The following is a 21,632-nucleotide window of genomic DNA, read 5'->3' as shown; positions in this document are numbered from 1 at the left end:
ATTTAAAATTTTATAATTAGATATAAAAATAGATTTTGAAATAATCCAAAAAATAATTTACATCAATATTATATACCATGATAAAATTTGAGGGTGCACCTTAACTCTACCGCTACGGATGCATCCATATGCCAACTGCACCCATTAAAAAATAACCGTAGGAACCATGATATGTACGGTTATTCTACAACAATCATTCAACCAGGAAGACAATATTCGATGAAAAATTTGTACCTGAAGGCCCACATTACATGAGAATCCCAGTTGTACAAATTGTTAGAACCCTACTTGCGCGCACAAATATGTCATTCAACCCTTATCATAATTGCAAAAATTCGAATGTTCTCCAAAAATTAAAAAATAATTATTTATACTAGTTAACTGATTGCATCCTAAGGCAATTATAAAAGTGTAGCGTGATATTTTGTTTTTTAGTTTTAATTTTTTTTAAATTCATGTTACATTTAAACAACAATAACCAGCAGTACGGCCTCTAACCGTTATCAAGTTATTTTTTAGCCTTGGAAATAATTACTAGCTACAGCACTCTCCCTCTCCCTCTATCTTAAGGAAGTTATAGCATTTTTTACTTTCTGAAGTTCAGTAATTTTTCTATTTTCTCCAAATACCCAATCTTCACACAAATACATGTCAAAAGCATAGGTAATCAAGGTGGGTGTCACGACAAAGTCCTTGAATCTCTAATGCTTTTCGATAAACCCATTTAAGAAAATCAATTCGTCTCTCTCATCGTCGACCTATAAACCAACCTTGTTCAGAGAGACTTTGCACAGCTGAACTCACAATATTTTGCAATTGACACTTAAAATAAATACAAGACAGTCCACTATCCCTCTTCCCCAAATTCCTTTGTGAATCTCTCGTGCACTTCAAGATCAGTTTTGCTGACCGTGGGTCTCTGCCTCGCAAGCACTTTGTCAAAGTCTGTCTTTGTGATTGGTGGTGGAAGAATCTGCATAAAAAACAGACCACCCCAATACAAAGAATATAATAACAATTAAATCACAAATGATATGTAATACTAAATTAAACCACAATCAGTGCTTTTAAGCATGCAAAATAAAATTCCAATGTGGGTAATCATATATTTCAGGACATTCAAAAAACAGAAGACATTATATTCTCAAAGGGAAAATAACAAACAACACACGAGGCTGCAGTTATGCAAAAGTTTCTGCAAGGTTCGTATACAAGTGACCCAAGAGAAATAGAAACACAACATACTACATTGTTACAAATGGTAGACTGTCAACCATTCAAACTCAATATATTTGCAATTGGGATGAACCTCAAGTCAGCAACTCAAGTTTTCAATTGTCCACAAATGTGTGGAATGGTTAATCCCATTGTTGGGTCGGAAAGGTCTAATTATGTGCAGTATATAGTATAATATAAATTTGTAGTATCGTAAACCACAGAAAACTATGACACATCAAAATGCCCCATTTTTCTTCGTTTGATTTTATATTTCAGCCCACAGGTTCATGTTATGCACGAATCTTGAAAATATTAAACTTTTTTGGTTGCTTCTTTTGCATATTTATGGACATGAAGGTGTGTCACGGTGCAAAATGGGAGGAATACTCAACTAAGTCAGAAGAAAAGGTGCACGGTGCAAAATGGGAGGAATAGTCAACTAAGTCAGAAGAAAAGATGCACAGAGAGAGAGACAGTGATGCACACCAGGGAAGCAAGGCCTTTAGCTGCAAGTTCCTGCATGGTCGTCTGCACGGCTCCAGGTTGCTTTGGTCCACATGGCATCCACATGTCGCTCGCACTTTTTACGAAAAACATGGCATCTTGGGTTTTACGAACGGGTTCAAAAAGAACGTCCTTTACCTGCCAATCAACAAGAGACATCTGTTATTGGCCATGATAGATGTCATGCCAATTAATTACAAAAACTGAGAGAGAAAACTGAGAGAGACAGAGGGAGGGAGAGAAAATCAATTACAAAAACAAATAATTAAAAGAAAGACAATAAATTGCAAAGAGGAAAAAGGGAGAAGAGGAGTAACATGACGAAGGGATAGGAGGACACTCACACAAACGGAGATATCTGAACCTGAAAATCCCTCTGTCCGACGTGCCAAATTCTCAAAGTCAATTTCTGTTAAGTTATTAGGGGTGTCTCCGAGATGAACCTGCTCAAATTCACATCAAACATTACAAATTTTTCCTTCTCTGATATAGAATATAATGCAGTGCAGATGCTCATAGAAACAACTAACATCCTGATCCTTATTTATAGACATATATGGGCAAGTGTAAATATCCAAAAGTGAGAACCACAATAATATAATACACATAACCACAACAGACCCACACACATGTTATGGCCACGTGTGTGTGGGTGTGGGTGTGGGTGTGTGTGAGAGAGAGAGAGCAAGCCTTGTGAAATGATAAATGCAGGCAAAACTTCAGGTAATAATATCAGATGTAAAAGTCACATAACATGAAGCATTATGTGCAGGTGTGTCAATGAAGATGAAGGGATTTGGCCAATGTTAAAGGTAACCGCACAAACTATCATGTACCTTGAACATGTGTTGCCTAGCTTTGACATCAGGAAGAGGAATGTAAATTCTCTTATCAAATCTTCGACGTATGGCCTGCATTTTTGTATTTCACTATAATCAGCACGTATGATATCATCAGACTTTTCAACTTCTCAGAACAAATTCAAGCCCATGACCAGAAAGATATTACAGCTGCTTCTTTTTAAAAAAAAACAAAAACTAAAGGAATTACAGTTAGAAGTGTAGGATATTGACATCATCCATTAAATATTCTTGACCTGATCCAGAGCATATGGGGTATTGGTTGCAGCAAGAACGAGAACTTTCTGATCATTGTTCCCTACACCCTGCAATTGAAAAGAAAGGAAAGCAAATATTCAGAATTACAATTGAGAAAGTGAGTGTTACTTACAAAGAATGAAATAAGACATTATATAGATACCGAATAAAGATTTATAAACTGCCTAAAAAGTGAAAGGAAATAATATCCACTACCAGTTCTTATTATATTTTATTTTATTTTCTTTGACTGTGGTACCAATTGCCAAAAAAAATTTCTACTTAAATATAATTAAGTTTTAGAAATTGGCCTCACAAAACAACAATGCACACTAGACCATGGTCCAAAGTCTGTGCGGTTAGAGACCAACCAGATACATCGATAGCACCAAGAAGAAAAGGGGAATGCTCTTATGTTAGCAAGAAAGCAGCACACTAAGGTCTTAATGATTGGTCAGGTAGGCAGAAAACAATTTCTCATTGCATTCAATTGATATTATAGCATACAGTTTCACTCATATAGCTCGTGTGCCTCTTTTTTTTCTTTTATCCACTGAAGAACATCTACATCCAAAATTTAAGGAAATCTTTTTCAATTTGGAATGCCAATCAGGTACCTCTCTGGTGTACATAGGCATTCTTGTGGTCCCACATCAGTAAGTATCAAACATTGCTATCTTTTGGAAGTCTCTCACCAGAAATTGACTTAATGATTTAGATTCAGACACATAATGTTAACTATTCTGTTAAGAAGTAATTTTTTTTTTGGACACAGTGTAATAACTTTTTTTTTGGACACATAATGTTAACTGTTCAGACACAGTGTAATAACGTTTTCTGTTTTTTTGGAACATGTTAACTATTCTGATAAGAACTAATTATAAGAGAGGTATGAGGAGGATATACACTCTACAGACTGGGAGCCCTATACAAAAGACTCCTCGTGTACAAAAAAACGTAACAATCCCTTGGGGACAACAAAAATGCTACACTGGCCATATAAGAGCTGAAAAAAGACAAAATGGGGATTTTGTGCTAACAAAGGTGCTCCGAAAGTCCCCTAGGAGTCATGCTGCGAAACTGCCATATGTGTAGCTCCCTGTTTACTAAGGCTATCGGCCGATGTGTTTGCTTCCCTCCAAGTATGGCTCCAAAAGACGTGAATAGACCTGCAGGGCCTGGGTTACCTAGAGAACACCTGTAGAAATTGAGCTTGGTTTGGCCGGAGAGGAGGGAGGGATGTGACTGGGCATTAAGTGCGGTACGCCTGCCAAGTCCAGATGGAAGTCCGAGGAGGAAAAGTGCTTGAACTCGTTGCTGTTTTTGGCCCAAAAGATAACCAAAGTTTTGATCCTCTCAATGAGGGCCTCTGCAGTTTGTTGCTCCCCTGGAAAGATCCTCTTGTTTCTCTCCGTCCAAAGGACCCACAACATGGCAGTCATGGATGCCAGCCACAGTAGGATCTCTCACTTCACCCTAGGTGGGGAAAGGAGAGATTGGAAGAGATGAGGTATAGAAAGCGGAGTCACTCACGACCAATTGAAGAGTTGCAACAGTCCCGCCCCAAATAGTTCGAGCAAGGTCACAGTAGATGAAGAGGTGGGCATTAGTTTCTTCGTGGATGGTACATCGATTGGGAATTTGGACTCCCCTTCTTTGGAGTTGGTCTACTATGAGCGCCCTTACGGATATAACTATCCAGTCAAAAACTTGAATCTTTGGAGGGAGAAGGGTGAGCCACGCCTTAGCAGTGACAGCCATGTGCACGATGGTAGGGTGTGATAGTAGAGTACGATAAAAGAAGGATTGGAGCAGGGAGGATAGAAAAAGGAACTCAGGGGTCTCATGGTCTGCTAAAAGCCTCCTAAGATTAGGGTTCCACGCTCTGGCAAAGCCCACGGATTCAAATTGGTCAGCCACTGTCGCCTGGGGGTTAATAACAAGGAGAAACAAATTGTGGAAGTGATCCCTCAGCAACGAATGTCCAGTCCAAATGTCAGACCAAAAGAGAACCCTCGATCCAACTCGAGGTCTAAAGCGAATGTTGGTCTTGGAAAGAATATATCTGCGAACCAAGGACCTCCACAGACCGGAAAGGGTGTTGTTGGCCCTTCCTCTAGGAACCCAAGCTGATTCCTGGCAGCAGTACTTTGATCTGCGAACCTCCTGTCACAAGTGGTTCTCTTGGGTAGCAGAACGCCACCACCACTTCTCTAACAAGGCAAGATAGTTAATCTTGAGGCTGCAGATATTGTGTCCCTTTGAGATTTGGGCGAACAGATTTTTGCCCAAGAAATTAAGCGGAATTTTCTTCCTCCCTCTCCAGAACCAAGGAAATTTCACATGAGTTGCTCAAGATGGGCTACCACTGAGGCTGGCATATGGAAGAGAGACATCTGAAAAATGGGGATATTAGAGAGGGTCACCTTAATGAGGGCAATGCGACCCGCCAAAAAGAGAAATCCATCCCCAACCTGCAAGTCTCCTGTCAAACATATCAATTAAGCGGTTCCATTGCCTAAGTTTGGGCTTGTCAAATGCACAAAGGCAACCTAAAGAGAAGGATGGCAAATGGTCGACTTTACAGCCCCATAAGCCCGCGAGATGATTGACAAGAAGATCGGCAAACACACTGGTCAGTGGATTTAGCATGTTTACTCTAAAACCAGTGGCCATTTTCTAAGCATTTAAGGAAAAGTAGACGGGAGTCAACATGTTGGATGGTAGTGTCACAAAAGAGGAGGGTATCGTCTGCATATTGAAGATGAGATATAATGGGGCCTTGCCTCCTAATCTTGAAGCCATAGAGACCATGTTGATATTTTCCTGGGATGGAGCAGCTAAAGACCTCCGAACTATTGCAAACAAGAATGGTGAGAGAGGGTCACCTTGTCTGAGCCCTCCGGAGGAAAGGAAGTATCCTTTAGGGAAACCTTTAATAAGAACTGAAAAGGAACCATAGATCCAGACCCACCATCGCTGTCCAAACCCCATCCTACAAAGAGTCTCATCAAGGATGGATCAATCGACGTGGTTGTAAGCTTTCTCCCAATCGAGTTTGATGACTACCCCAAGAATCTTGACGAGGTCTCTAGAGTAAATGCAATCATGAGCCACCAAAGCTCCATCTAGGATTTGATGGTCCTTGACAAAAGCCCCTTGTGTCGGGGAGATGACTCACCCAAGGACCTCTCTCAATCTAGAGACAAGAACTTTAGAGTGCAACTTATATGAGGAATTAACATAGCTGATAGTTCTCAAATCTTTTTCTTCTGCACCTTCGACATTGGGGATGAGGACGATGAATGTGGCATTGATTGCCTTATGAATCACCCTTATGGAGTGGCATTCGTCGAAGAAGGCAAGGATGTCAGGTTTTTTAGGTGGTCCCAAAGGTCTTAAACAAGGCCACAAGGCAGATCCCTGAGCGCGGTCATGGCCGAGGTTCTTGATCACCCTACATATCTCCTCCTCAGAGAAGGGGCATTCTAGCAAGTCGCTAAATCCGAAAGGACGGATTGAAAGGACAGGTCAGCCATAATCAGTCCAAGTCCCAAGGTTGCAAAGAAAAGGCTTCTGAAGTTGTCAATGTAATGGCCTGTTCAATCTGAGGAGCCTGATCTAAAATGAAGTTGCCTATAGTTGCTGATTTTGTGAAAAAAGGCAGCATTGAGATCACCATGTTTAACCATCTAACCCTACAGTTCATGATTTTGTGAAAAAAGGCAGCATTGAGATCACCATATTTAAGCCCATCTAACTCTAGAGCTCTGGGACCAGAAGATTTCCTTTTTATGGAGTAGGTCCCAAGAGCTAATTTGGGATTGGGTTCTTAAGTGTCTTTCCTCGAGAAACAGGGGTCGGCTCTCATCGGTGGTATCTCAGAGATGGATGGTGTGAAGTAGGGCTTCCTTCTGAGCCCGGAAGTTGCCTGGAAGATGGCTGGCCCAATCTTTTAGGGTGAGTTTGAGCAGTTGCAGTTTCCGCTGGAGGTGGAATACAGCCCAACCGTGGACCAGGGGTGAGAAAGACTTCCACCAAGCAGGGATGAGGAATGAATGTCAAATTCCTTGAGCCAGGCAAGTTTGAAGTGGAAAGAGAATAGGGTGACAGTGTCTCTGGTGGGGGTCTCTGGTGGTTGGCATAGCGTCCAAGAGAAAAGGGCGACAGTCAAAGGTGGGTTTGGGGAGGGCAATGGTGTGGGTACTGGGCAAATGGGAATACTGATCAAAGGAGGTGAGATATCTATCAAGTTTGGAGAACGAAGGTTTGGCTGAATGGTTAATGTTGGTGTAAGAACTTGAAGAAGTATTACATAATTTTCAATACAAACAGGGGAAAACCCTACAGCTTCCTAGTTGCTCTACAAAATGGGTGGTATTTTGAACAAGGACAAACAGGAGAATTGTACTTAAGGTGGTCACAATGAGCGTGTCCCTCCACTAAAGGTATAAAGATTAGCTCGTCTATGGCATCAATTACTTTTCTACAATTTCATCCTAGGAACTCCTAGGCTTATCACATATTGGGGACTCAAGAAGCGATTAATTGTGGAGCTCCCTAGCATCTTTACTGCCGGAGAACCTCCTTCAAGTTACTAAAGTTCCAACCTCATTGTGTAAATATACAAGGTATCACGAAAGACATGCATCTCTTTGCAAACAGGAGAGAAAAAATCATTATACCACCCAATTCATTTTTAACATTTTCAAACAAAACCAAACCTTTCTAAGTTGGACAAACAAGAAGGGGAAGAGGGTTTCTCCACGTCTAGAGCCCCTTTAGAATGGTTAACAGCCCTGGGGTTCCCACATCACCATGAAAGAGAATATAACATAGGTAATAATCCATCATCTCCATCTGCTACCAAACCCCAAATATCCAATCAAGTATTCCAGATACACAAATCACAACTTTTTCCCCATATTAACGTGCCCACAATCTCAGGCCTCCCTTGCCCATGCCTTAAGATGGTTGCAATCAGGATTCAAAAAATCAACCAGGGTTCAAAAAATTGCCAATTTGACCCGAAATCGGCCGAGTCGAATGGGAACCAGAGCGGTATAGGGCTATGTCTCTTCCGAAATCAGGCAAGTCACCCGGTACCTCTTTTTCCATGTAAACAAAAGAAATTAAAAAATTAAATAAAAAACACATCTTTTAGCCCCATTTTAGAAGTTTTTGGCTTGTTTATGAATCACAGCTACAATCAGCCCCATTTCATTCAATTGTAGCACCAAACAAACTCTATTAGCCCCAATCGAACAAATAAGGGATCAATTTTGACTTTCAAGATTTTCTTTTACAGAAATTCTTCATTTTTTCAACCAAAAACCCTAATCTGCCATTCTACAAAGTTCTCTCCCAATTTTTCAACTAAATTCCTTGCAGGGAAAATATCAAAAGGGGATTGAAACCCCTTAAATATCAGTAAAGGGGTCAAAATATTACAAATTACATTTAAGGGTATAGTCTTAAATTTTTGTATCAATTAGGTACATCGTTAAAAAAAAAAATTGAAATTTCCAAATGGCCCTAGTTTGATGTTGGGAAGCCAAAATAATTAGGGATATTTTGGTAATTTTACCCCCAATTATCATTTGATTAAGGCCTCTTGAGTGGTAAAACTATCAAAGTACCCCTAATTGTTTTAGCTTCCTAACTCAGAATAGGGGCAATTTGGGAATTTTTAATATTTCATTGAGGACGTACCTAATTGATATAGAAATTTAAAAGCATACCTTCAAGTGTAATTTGTAATATCTTTTATCACTTTAGTGATAAAATCAAGAATTTCAACCCTTTTTTGATATTTTTCATTGAAAGATACATCAATTTACTTGTTTGTATTTGAGCTATGTAAAGAGATAGCGGTATACATATCCATGCCTTACCAACTTAACCTAAAGAGATAGCGGTATACATATCCATGCTTTACCAACTTAACCTAAAGAGATAGCGGTATACATGTCCATGCCATATTAGAGAGAAACAAAAGGCCTTTCCTCAAACCATTGCATCTCCTTACCAACCAAATCAAATAGCATATCCATGCCTTACCAACTTAACCTAACAAGATAGCAGTATATATATCCATGCCATACTAGAGAGAAATAAAAGGCCTTTCCTCAAACCCTTGTATCTCCTTACCAATTTAATCGGATAGCCATATACTCCTTACCCCCAACCTAATCAGGTAGCACCTTGCATCTCCTTACCAACCCAACCTAATCAACCTAATCAGATAGCATACCCATGCCTTACCAACTTAACCTAAAGAGATAGCGGTATACATATCCATGCCATACTAGAGAGAAATGAAAGGCCTTTCCTCAAAGCCTTGCATCTCCTTACCAATTTAATCAGATAGCCATATACTCCTTACCCCCAACCTAATCAGGTAGCACCTTGCATCTCCTTACCAACCCAACCTAATCAACCTAATCAGATAGCGGTATACATATCCATATGATACTAGAGAGAAATAAAAAGCCTTTCCTCAAACCCTTGCATCTCCTTTCCAACTTAATCAGATAGCCATATACTCCTTACCCAACCTAATCAGGTAGCCATATAGTATAGTAAGTAAGCTTAAAAAGCTCTAGAAACTAAATAAATCCACATTATGTCATTGAAGGGTGCGGTTTGTATTAAGCCTAGGCTCTAAGCAATTCAATTACAGCCTACCTTCAAATAGTGTCGAGGAATGTGGTTTTAATGCTGAAAATCTTTTTGATAGCCTTAAAATATATTTTTATATTTATTTATAAAGTTTATAGCTTCAAAAATAGTGTATATCGAGAGATCTATGAAAACTTGAAAATCTTTAAAATTGACGACCCAAATATGCGTTACAAAATACACTATTTCCAAAACTTGAAATCCATTTGTTTCTAATGTCCATGCATCTTGATGTCAAGATGATTAATTTGACGATATTTGAGCGCCAAAACATCCTCTTATAATGAAAGTTTTGAGGTAGGCTCGAATTTGATTGTTTAAAGCCTTGGCTCTATATAAACTTTTCCCGTCATAGAAAGGTATCTTCTACAAAATTGAATGCCAGATGAATGTTATTTTTTAATATTTATTTCAAAATATATAAATTTTACTTCCATACTTTATAGAACTTAAAATTTTTAAAACTACAGGTTATATTAAATATATTTATACATTAAAATTCACAATTAAATAAAAGAATTACTAAACCAATTTAACTTGAGGATGTCTTTTGTAGTTATAACATATTACTAATAAAGTAATAACGACGTAATTTTCTCTTAATATCATATTCAATTTAACCAAAGTATGTCTTTTGTAGTTATAACATATTACTAATAAAGTAATAACAAAGTAAATATGATTTTCTCTTAATATCATATTTATATGTTTCTAATTATAAATATTCCAAAATGTTTTTATTTTTATCTCAATTTAATTAATATTAATGTAGTAATTATGAAAATTATATAAAATTATTAACATTAGAAATAATTAAATAAAATTATATGAATTTATTATAATTAATTTAAAGTTAGGATAATAATTTAAATTGTTATCGTTAACTGTTTTTTAGTAATACTAGAAACAACATTAATAATAGGATAGTGATATTATAATGAATATTAAAACAATTATGTAAATATAATTAGAGTCATAGATAAATATTATAAATATATTTTACATGTAATGCAATTTCCCATTGGAAAATCATGTAATTATTTAGGTGATCGCTTAAGGCCTATCAATATATTATTCCATCGACCTTCATGACTGGGAGAATATCATACACCTTGTACCCCCTCGGGTATCAAGAGCCAACCGCTGGTTGCCTCCCCCTGATGGCATCATCAAGCTCAATTGCGACGGATGCTCACTGGGTAACTCAGGCCCAGCTAGAGCCGGAGGGCTCCTTCATGACCACAATGGCAATATTTTGGCCTCTTACTCAGAGCACCTAAACCACACAGCCTCTTAGTTTGCAAAGGCTATGACTCTCTTATTGGGTCTTAAGAAGTTCCACCAATCCTGGGGTTCTCAGTTGTTCGTCGAGGGGGATGCCAAAAACATTATTTCTTGGGCCTCTAGAAAGGCCACTCCTCCTTGGTACCTCGCCCATATTTTTGACGAAATTGAGCATATTTGCAAGGATAAGACATCTCGTGGACACATATTTGGAGGACGTCGAACAACTTCGCAGATCTTCTGGCTAAGGACGGTGCTCGGACAAAAGCTGAAGCCCTCGTATAGTCGCAACCCTCTGATGAGCTGCTTAGACTATGGTTTTATCGCTGGTCCATCTCCTTTTTTGCTCTAGACCTCTGTGGGTGCACTTTCTATTTCTTTTGCACTGTATATCTCTTGTAATTAGGCGTGTGTTATAAGCCCTCCATTTTTTGTACAGGATCACAGTTAGGTGGCCTATTTTTTTGGTGGAGAGACCCGGCCTGTGGGTACCCTCAACTCTTACTGATGTACATTTCTTTCTTTTAGCAATACAATTGTTAACTTTCTCAAAAAAAAATATATTATTCCATCACAAATTTACGAAATTATTTACATAAATGCTTGCAACATATCTACATACTCTTGATTGCATATTCACGTAGTTATTTATGAGATTGTAGATTTCATTTCTACGTGCAACGCACGTGATCCCAATAGTATTTTTTATTTTAATCATGATTTACACATTCTATAATATGAATCATTTTTCTTATTTTGAATACTTGACCTTATGTATTTTTGTAGATTTCTTAGTTTTTTTTTGTTTCTCACAAATTAGTTTTTTGAAGAATTTTTTCTTAGTTCCTTAGGTATGGTTTAGATCATTTTTAATAATATTTATATTTTATTTAATTTTTTGTTTTGATTTAGGGTATAACTCAAAAATTTCAAGGAAATCAATTTTGCGGAAATATTATTTTATTATTTTTGGTTCCAGGTTGTTTTAATTAGGGTTTTCATAATATATGCATTCATTTTATATCCTAAAAAATTTCAAAAAAAAATAAGAAATATTTGTAATATTACAAAGTTAAATTTTTCTAAAATTAAGTTCTAGGTTATGTTGGATGGGGTTTTAGATAGTTTTTGAATAATACTTGTATTTATTTAGTTTCAAAAAAATAATACTTGTATTTATTTAAATTTATTTGTCTCAACTTAGGGGCTTCCTTAAATGTTTGGTTTTTTTTAAAAAAAAAAAAGGTATGATAATTTATTTTCTAGTATCTGTTAGGCAGGGTGCTAGATAAGTTTTATTTCAATTTTTTTTGTCACCATTTAGGGTTTTCTTGAATAATTTTGACAAAATCCAAATTAGTATAAATATTATGTTAATTTATTTTTAGAAAAGGTTCAAACTGTACTGATATTGTATTTTTGTTAGGTAAAGTTTCGATTTTATTGTTTTCGCCTCTCTTTGTTTTAAAAAAGATTTACTGCATTTTAGACCATGAAATGACTGTGTGGTACTCAGAAAGGAACCAGACTCTCAGTGTTCTCATATTTTTGGATAATTTAGTCAAAATACAACAAATTCATCAAGTGTTTTCCAAAATGAACTTATTTTTATTTTTATCATTTTTAAATATCTTCTGAAATTTTTTGGCCAGCTCAGTGTGGCCAAACAGGTCGTACCAACCCGAGACAATTGGTTCACCAGGTCGACTGGGAGCCAGTGGCTGACCAGTTTAGGCACCTGATCTGGTTCTTTAAACACTGGTTGCAATATATTTATAGTGGCATGCCCCTACTCCGGATCCAAAGCCCCGATCTCACTCTCGAAACTCATAACCACTTTGTATCCTAAAATACTAACATCTCCCATTCCCGCTTCAATTCCCTCCTCAACTCCTGCACCATGCACCTATAAACTTAATTTCAAGCACTTGCAGGCCACGAAAAATCTACAAAATATCCATTTTATATTTCAGAAAGCTCTTCGTGATGGGAGGTAATTAAACTAAACCTCCTTAAGTCTTACAGAAAGGACTTCGACTAGTATCAGACATACACTGCCATCAAACTGCTAAACCTGGTGATAAAACTATAAAGTAATAATAGGTAAGGTCTCTGATGTCCCTTTCCCCCATTGATGGACGTCTCCTAATATTCATGGAGCATCTCGACCAAGATCTCTATATCTGGCCGATGAAGAACCTTATGCACCATAACCGCATCTAGTAATGTGAGTTTGCACTATTATCGCACTCACTTCGGTGCTTCAGAAGTGGTTATCTCTCCTGTCATTGAAAATTCTACAGAAAAAGTATTAATGCAGTACCCCTTCCAATGCTACTTCACTCTAGACATTGACCCCATCTGATCTACCTTTGCATTGACACATCTAGGTGCTCCTTCTTCAGAATCACCCTCCTTACGTACTCTTCCATCACAGGGCTGACCAAGTAGCAGACTCTTCCTATCTTACCAGGGAAGGCTCATTAGGGATTTTCCCTCCCTCTTCCCATGACTCCAAAGTTCTATTCTTAATTTCCCCTTGACCCTTAAAATTTTCCACCTCTACCTTTGACATTGTTAAATCATCCACCTTGAATATATTCCACCATCACTCTAGCATACCCTTAAATCCAAGGCCATCTAATTACATATCCTCAAAATGGAATGGCAACTGCTTCCTTCCAGTTGACAACTAGTCAAGAGGGATTGGAAATAGTAAAAGACCTGTCCTGGTAAATCAATGATTTGCTTTTGGATAGCTAACCCCGTAGCATAAGAAAAGGAGAACCTGATCTGCATGTCACAGGATTCGTGGCTAGTCCAAGTGAACATTGCATCGCAATGAGGAAGATATCAAATCACAGTGTACAAGAAAATCCAAGAAAGAAGAGATTTTGTTCATTTTACTTTCAATCTTTTTCTTGCTATCACCAAGAACAGAAAGAAGGGCCTTTACATGATTTCTTGATCAAAATTTCAAGCGAAACACAAAACTAGGGTCTGACTTCGAGTCCCCTTCCAAGCATGTTGCACCACAACAAGACAAGGCATAGATGATAAATTGATCATGCATGTCACATTTCATGGTAAAATTATCACTAACCACTTGCTCATACAGAGACTCTTCTTCAAGATAGTTGTTTTTGCACTTCTTAAATATCATCACATACAAGTTCATATAAGCAAACTTTAATCTGCTGCCCAATCCTAGAAAGTTCATAATAACATGATGTGACTATGATTTTCTCAAAAAAACGTGACGTGACTATAATGTCGTTCCCATGTCACTCTAGGACCACTACTAATACGATATTCTTCTCAATTGGTGACTCCTTCTCATCATGTCATATCACCCTATGAGCAACAAATGCAATTTTCACACATTTATACACATGCAAGAAGTCATACTGATACAGCAAGGGGAATTAAAGAGATTGACAATAGTCCAATAAGAACAAGAGAAAGCCAATAACATCATCTAAAAAGCCAGGCAGCTTCTTTAGGAAATTTATAAGATTCATATTTCTCTGCTATATATTCAAAAGTCAATGCTAAAAAACCTTAAATGTAATAAAAATCTGTAGAAAAGACCCTAGAAGAAATCCCCTATACGTAAAGACCATCCTAAGGATAGCTGAGGAACTAGATCTGATGTCATCCTAAGAATACCTAAAGACATTGATCTCAAGATTTCTAAGAAATACTGACATGAGTGTGATATATTGGAAGTTCCTTGTAGATCCTCACTTTCTTCTGAACATGGAACACTTCATCAACCTTGCCAGTCCAGAGCTGCTTGGAACTCTTAATATCCAGGATTACAGGATGAAGTCATCCCCATCTTTTTTAATTTATGACTCAACGGTACATGACTGCATTGTCGATGGCTTAATAGATAAAGAACTATGGACTAATAAGTCAAGAGCAGCTCCTAGTATCCAGGATTACAAGATGATGTCATCCCCATCCTTTTGATTTATGACTCAGCGGTACATGACTTCATTTTCGATGACTTAATAGGCAAAGAACTATGGACTAATAAGTCAAGGTTTACCACAGTTTAAATGCTTCCTCTACTTCAGAGAGTAGCCATAGAACGAAGGTTAAACCTGAGTATAAACTTTACTTCCTTTCTCTTATCTAGTTGTAATTTTAATTCATTTGTTGGCAAGATGCAACAAGTCATCCATTTTGAACAAATTTTCTTATCTATGAAACTGCCTGAAAGTACAAAACAGCCAAAACCACCTGACTGATACCTGCATTTGTACTAGAAGTTCTGTTTTGATCCTTCGAGAGGCTTCACTCTCGTTGCCTTCCCCACGCTGACCACACAAGGAATCTATCTCATCCACAAAGATAATAGACGGTGCACTTTCTCGTGCCATTTGGAAAAGATTTGAAACGAGCTTCTCACTTTCACCCATCCACTTTGAAACAAGGTCTGATGAAGAGACACTGCACATGAATTGTACACCAAAAGTACTATTAAATAGAATAACAATATATATGCAATGCTTAGAAGTCAGTTTTGCATCGAGAATGGGAGAGTAGATATTGAGAATGCATACTTTGAACCGGGAGTACCTATTAGGGTAATTCTATATTTCCTTCTTTCCGCCTTACTACTTTTGCCATTATATATTGCTGCCATATGATTCAATAACTACATAACATTAACCAAGGGGACTAATATGCACCAGATTTATACAAGTTGTGAATACATATTCCCACAAGTACCCCACAAAAAAAATCCAAAATGATCACATATTGCCATGAGTACCAAACAAAAAGCCCAAAATGAATATTAAGGGAGTGTTTGGTTGAGGACGACTTATACCAGGCCCACATAATTGGGTGTTTGGTGTGGTGCCATCATCTACAGCATGTTGGCCCCATTTATATGGTAATAGCCACAATGACAAAAACTACAAGAAAAGTGTTTTGCCCCATTTGCCAAGAAGAATGGTTAGGTGCTGCGACCAACATGCCTAAGGGTATCCGTCAGTTATGACAAAACTTATTTAAAAACTTGCAGAGTGAAATTGGGACGAGTTGGCTTGGAAAATAACTGGCTGAGACAAGACTACGCAAAGTATCTATTTTATTCTGTTGATTCCTTAGGAGACTCAGCCTAGTCCAATTGGATTGGACAGGGAACAAGGAGAGCGTGTGGATTGAGACATTGATAGAAAATCACATGAATCACAGTTATTATGTTTTATTTTTATCCCCTTCCCTCCTTCCCTGTCCCCCATATAAGCAGAAAATGAAAACAGTAATTATCTTCCAATTCTCTTTGAATAGCTACTGAGTATTCTTGTTTTGAACAATTCTATCACATCAAATCCACTCGCACCAGCACTTCACATTTCTATCATGGAAAATCATAATTGGAAATAGTATGAAATCATAATAATTGCACAATTAGGTAAAAAAGGGGATCATGACTTCTGCAAAAGAAGGCAAATTTTTCTGGAAAAATATTTGGTTTCAAAAGATAAAGAAACAATGGTTAACTGTGAAACAACCAGGCTTACGTGAATGATTAAAGAGGAAACAGGATGCACAACACCTTGAGAGAACAGGGTCAAAAAATGTGTATCCCATTGTCGCTCAGATAGTGCAGGGTATAGGAAACACAAAAGAACAACATAACATAAATTATACATCATAGCAATGGATGGGGGTCCCTAGCTAACAGATTACTTAGAATGCGGGGGGTGGGAAATGAACAACATAATATAAATTATACATCATAGCAATGGATGGGGGTCCCTAGCTAACAGATTGCTTAGAATGCAGGGGGTGGAAAAGGGGGGAGGGGGACTTTTGTGGCATCTTAAGCTTCGGTGGGATTTAGAGGAATAAGTGATTCTACAGTTGGTAAATCTCTTAGGCTAGCTAGAGGTCTTTTCCACACTAAAAGGATGCAGTCTACGAAGTCTGCGGTGTGAGGTGAAAGTATCATGCTAGGAGGTTGAGGTCATAGGCCCATCCGCCCATGCCCCACCAATAGTGATAGCTTTCGGCAGTTGCCGGTGAAAGACATGATTCCCAAAGTAAGTATCCTCAGAATAAGAATTTCCAGTTATGTGACATGGAAAGTGACAAAGGATGCATTGTCTTAAATTACAAGTTTGTTCAAGTGATCAGGGAATATCTCATGGGTTCTTAATGAAGCCCTATTGGCTTCTTACCGATGGCCTTTTATCTCCCTCTCATTAACTAGGTTCTTGAGCCCCATATAAAATTGTGGTTGAATTCTCAAGAGACCAACCTTTTCAGCAATATTTTAGGGAACTCTTGGGGAGAAAAAGAATAGTATGTAAGAACAAGGAGGAGAGTAAAAGGAGAGAAAATCATGATGAACTGTTAAAGGGAGGAAAGGGATCCAAAATCTAGAGCCTATAGTGCAGCTCTCCAAGCAAATATGAGAAAAGAATTTGTCTGAGCATTAAGAGTCGTACACGAATGGCAGCACTTTGAAAATGCAAGCCCACCAGAAGTTTAAGCACTAGACAAGGGCTGCATGTCTAGTGGCTCACAAGGCTGTAACGCACTAATGGAGCCACTGAATAAAGTAGAAGCCGAATGCAAAAATGGATGTCTTATTGCCTGAGTGATGCTCTTCAGATTTTGTTTCAAGACCTCTTATGTGGGGAGTCCCATTTCAAAATAGGGAAGCTAATGACAAAGATTACAGGACTCAAGAGTCCCTAGAGGGAATATTAGCTCCGAGGAATGTTGCCTATTATTTTAACTCTACTTCTGCACAACAAATTTTTTGAACCTTTCTAATAGACCAATAAAGCACCATGATAAGAAGGAAAATTTCAACAATAACAACAAAGGTCAGAGCAATGATTATGAGAGTAATACTAAATGTTAATACTGGCTCCAGACATGTATAACCCAATAAAATGAATAGATGATCCATATCATGCTCCTATCAGCAAAAACTTTATTCAGCATTTTCTCCCTAACCATATTCCATCATATCAAATAGGAAAAAAAGGGATTACCTGAAAAAGGTAGATTCTGCCTCTGTCGCAACAGCCTTTGCCAAGTATGATTTTCCAGTTCCAGGCGGACCATATAAAAGGAAAGCCCTCCATGGCCTTCTTTTACCTGAAAGAAATGAAGAAATAATACATGCTGCATCAATCTGAAAAATTACAGTCTCTTATCATTGATTCCGATTAGAACTAAAAGAAGCAACTAGAAAGAAAGAATAAAAGGAGCCCCACAAAAAAACAATATTTCACTGTCTTTCTCAGGATGAATGGATCTCAGAACCTAATATTAGCAATCAAACTCAACACATATTACATAATCTACTCAGAGTAATAGAGAACGTTTTCTTGAAGTGAAAAAGAAAAGTTTAATGGTATCATACTGGATACACACACAAACCTGCACACCACTTATCAAGCAACTCATATTGAATGGCTAGGAATTACAATAGATTGTGTGTTTGCATGATTCGTCTCTGACCAAAATTAATTTCAGAAAAGCGAAACCAACATATAAAAGTTCAATTCAGAAATCCTAACTATCACAATGTGATGCAGAACAATAACTAAAACAGTCTCTCTCTCTCTCTCTCTCTCTCTCTCTCTCTCTCTCTCTCTCTCTCTCTCACACACACACACAAACATGCAGTTGCACAGATGCACACACATGCACGAATATGCACACAAAAACACACATCCCCACACAAGCATACAGTAGTATATCGTAAAAATTAGGATACAAACCAAAAAAAAGAAAAGTCAGTACAATAATAAAAAATTCGGCCACCTGGCTGGCTTGGTGGTCTAGGGGGCTAACCACACCAAAAGGCCTAAGTAGGCCCTATTCGGTTTTGTTCTCGAGCATGCAGCTAGGCGCCCTTGGGCCACCTAGATGGCCCGATGATACATGTTGGTTGAGGGCAGAAAAAGCCCTCAGCCAAGGGCAAAAGCAGTCATCAACCCCGTGCACCCCCCCCCCCTCTCCCCCCTGCAAAACCCCCCCACCCCACCCCAAAGAAAAAGCGGAGGAAAGGTTATGGGTGGCATTTTAGCTCCCAAGACCCATTTGTGTTGAATTAGAGCTTGAAACAAACCCAAAACCAACATTTGGTATTTATGTTTTTTGTAGATTGAAAGAATTTTAAACTTTCTGATTTCTTGCAAAATCAAAAAGCATTCAATCCAAAAAATTTTGAGACTTGAAGCGGTTGCAAAAGAAGTCTTCTAGCAACCAAAACTCACAGATTCGAGCCAGGTTTTAATTGGATTTTGAGAGGTTGGTGTATTCATTTCTTGGTTTAGGGTTTCGTGATATTTATGGTTTGTTGAGCTTTTCAATTTGGTTAATGTTTATGTGGATTTATTTTCACTTTTTGCTTCCAATTACTCTTCCAATTACTGGCCTATTGATATGTAGGTCTATTATGAATTTTTTGACATTTATTTTTGGCTTTTTCTTAAGCATTCCAGGTTTTGTTCTTCCTAAGATTGTCCAAATATGAAAAAGAACAGGGAATTGTTTTCTAATTTACTGCCCATTTATAAATTTGGATGATTTGCTTTTAATATTTAATGTGGCATTAATGGCTTCATTGCATATTTTGGAGATTGTGATAGTGATTTACATTATTGATTCAATAACGAGTTTAAGTTGTCCATTTTAGACTGTGTGGTTGTTTATTAAACAATATGATAGTAAATAGTTGATTTATTGCTCATTCCTAACTGGTTTGTATTCATTTCTCAAATATTTGGGTTTGTGAATTAATCTGGCTTTTATGAATTTATCTCAGCACTGGACCTGTAGTATGTGTATTCAAGTTTGGGTTTGGTGGTTTGGGCAACTTTTGGGGTTTAGGTGAAGGAGTATAATGTTGGCATTAATAAATTGAAGAAGCATTTGACCAGCATTAGAGGGATTGAGCCCCATGTACTCAAGTGCATGCAGATATTAGGAAAGAAATGCTAAATCATTTACATGGTAGGCGAAAGATGAGCAAAAAAGGGACCTATTGATTCTTATTTCCCCCTCCCGATCCTGAGGTGGCAATTTGAGAGAGCAGACTAGTATTAAGAGCCACTCTAAGAAAGACGACAGGGATCAGGCATCTCAATTTGTAGCCTGATGGTTTTACCACGCAGGTCTGTCATTCAATATTTCTAGCTTGAAAAGCTTCCAAGCTATATTGGAAGCAGTGGGGCAGTTTGGGCCAGCATATAAAGCCCCTGCACCATATGAGGTCAAGGCACCTTTGTTGAAGAAAGAGGCGGAGCTCACAAATGAGTACCTCAAGCCCCACAAGGATGCATGGGGCAGGAGTGGGGTCACCATATGACAGATACTTGGAGCAAAAAGATGACAAGAAGCATTATGAACTTAATGGATACTTGCTCTATTGGGACAATATGTATTAGGTCCATTGACACATCTGACAAGATCATGATGTGAAAGGCCATTTTTTATTTAGTAAGTGCACTGAGGAGGTGGCCGGAGGCACATGTCGTGGAAGTTTTACTGATATGGCTAAGGCCAATATGGAGGCTGCTAGAATGTATGGATTCGAAGAGGCTGTACATTTTCGGATGCTTTTTGCAGCGCAAAGCACTGACCTCGTGCTTGAGGCAATCAACAAGATGAAAGTGGTGGAGGGGAAACTAAAGAAGCAAAACTCGTTACAGTTTTCATATACAACCACACCAATGTCTTAGCCATAATGAGGAAGTATACAGAAGAAAAAGACTTGGTAAGGCCAGGGCTCACAAGGCTTGCAACCTCGTACTTGTCTTTGAAATCTATTCATGATCAAATGCCTCTTCAGATTGGAAGAAAATCAAGTGGTCTAAGGATACAAAGGCGGAAAAGGAGTGTGACATTGTTATAACACCCTGATTTTGGAATGGGATTAAGTGCTGCATCAATCTTTTGGAGCCACTTGTAGAAGTTTTGCACCTTGTGGATAGTGAAAAAGAACTGGGAATGAGGCATATGTACAAGGCAATGGAGGTTGCAGAAGATGAAATCAAGCTAAACTTGAATGAGGAAAGTAGATATGCCCCTATTTTGAAAATTGTAGAAGACAAAGGATTCGCAGCTGGAGGGGCCCCTACACCTAGCAGGGTACTGGCTCAACCCTGCTTATTAATATACTGATCCTAGGATAAAGTCTAAGGATTCTCATTCAAGCAGTTAACAAGTGCAATGTTAAGCTCAACCCCGAGTCGAACATCCCAAACAAAGTGTCTTTGGAGCTTGCCAAGTATCACTACTCTAGGACACTTGGGAGAGACATTGCAATAAGGCAAAGGATTAATATCTATCCATGCATCCTGATGATGTATTTGTTATTTAAGTTCTTACTTCTTACTTCTAAACTTTAACTTGACTTCTAAATTTACTATATATATATACATATATATATATATATATAGGAAAGATGCTACAGTATGCCGATTCGTGTACCTCTACAGCAAACACCGAACGGCCCAGATCGAATCTGGGCCGATCTGACGATCATGGATGTCCAGTAGTGTTTTATTTTTCATTTTTTTTTCTACAAATCGGAATGATCTGAAATTTGGAGTGTGCATTCATCAAAAATAGGCGAATCTACAAAAAATATCAAAAAAATATTTTACATGAAATAAATTGACCAAAATACCCCCTAAAAGTTTCAGGGGTATTTTGATCAATTTGTTTTTTGCGAATTATTTTTTTATATTTTTATTAGGTGTGCCTCACTAAGATGTACACACGCTCCAAATTTCAGATCATTCTGATTTGTATAAAAAAAATTAAAATTCAAACACTCTCGGATAACCGTGATCGTTAGAT

General features: G+C 37.9%; 1 protein-coding gene across 4 annotated transcripts in view; it reads right to left on the bottom strand.

Moving 5' to 3' along the window:
- Positions 1–503: 503 nt before the first annotated feature.
- Positions 504–21,632, bottom strand: part of SKD1 (AAA-type ATPase family protein) — a 35,850-nt gene continuing 14,721 nt past the window's right edge. For all 4 annotated transcript variants that reach the window (XM_011626702.3, XM_011626705.3, XM_020669957.2 and 1 more), the window contains 7 exons: positions 17,810–17,915; positions 15,044–15,242; positions 2,819–2,887; positions 2,559–2,633; positions 2,067–2,165; positions 1,705–1,860; positions 504–973 (listed from right to left, as the gene is read on the bottom strand). In XM_011626702.3, coding sequence (XP_011625004.1) covers positions 848–973; positions 1,705–1,860; positions 2,067–2,165; positions 2,559–2,633; positions 2,819–2,887; positions 15,044–15,242; positions 17,810–17,915 — 830 coding nt within the window. In that variant the 3' untranslated portion in view covers positions 504–847. The remainder of the gene's footprint in view (positions 974–1,704; positions 1,861–2,066; positions 2,166–2,558; positions 2,634–2,818; positions 2,888–15,043; positions 15,243–17,809; positions 17,916–21,632) is intronic.

The sequence above is a fragment of the Amborella trichopoda genome, chromosome 8 (assembly GCF_054954075.1).
Source record: "Amborella trichopoda isolate Santa Cruz 75 chromosome 8, AtrichopodaSantaCruz75HAP2 v2.0, whole genome shotgun sequence".
NCBI classification, from domain to species: domain Eukaryota; kingdom Viridiplantae; phylum Streptophyta; class Magnoliopsida; order Amborellales; family Amborellaceae; genus Amborella; species Amborella trichopoda.
The sequence above is the reverse complement of the archived record's forward strand: the minus strand, read 5'-3'. Positions and strand labels throughout refer to the sequence as shown.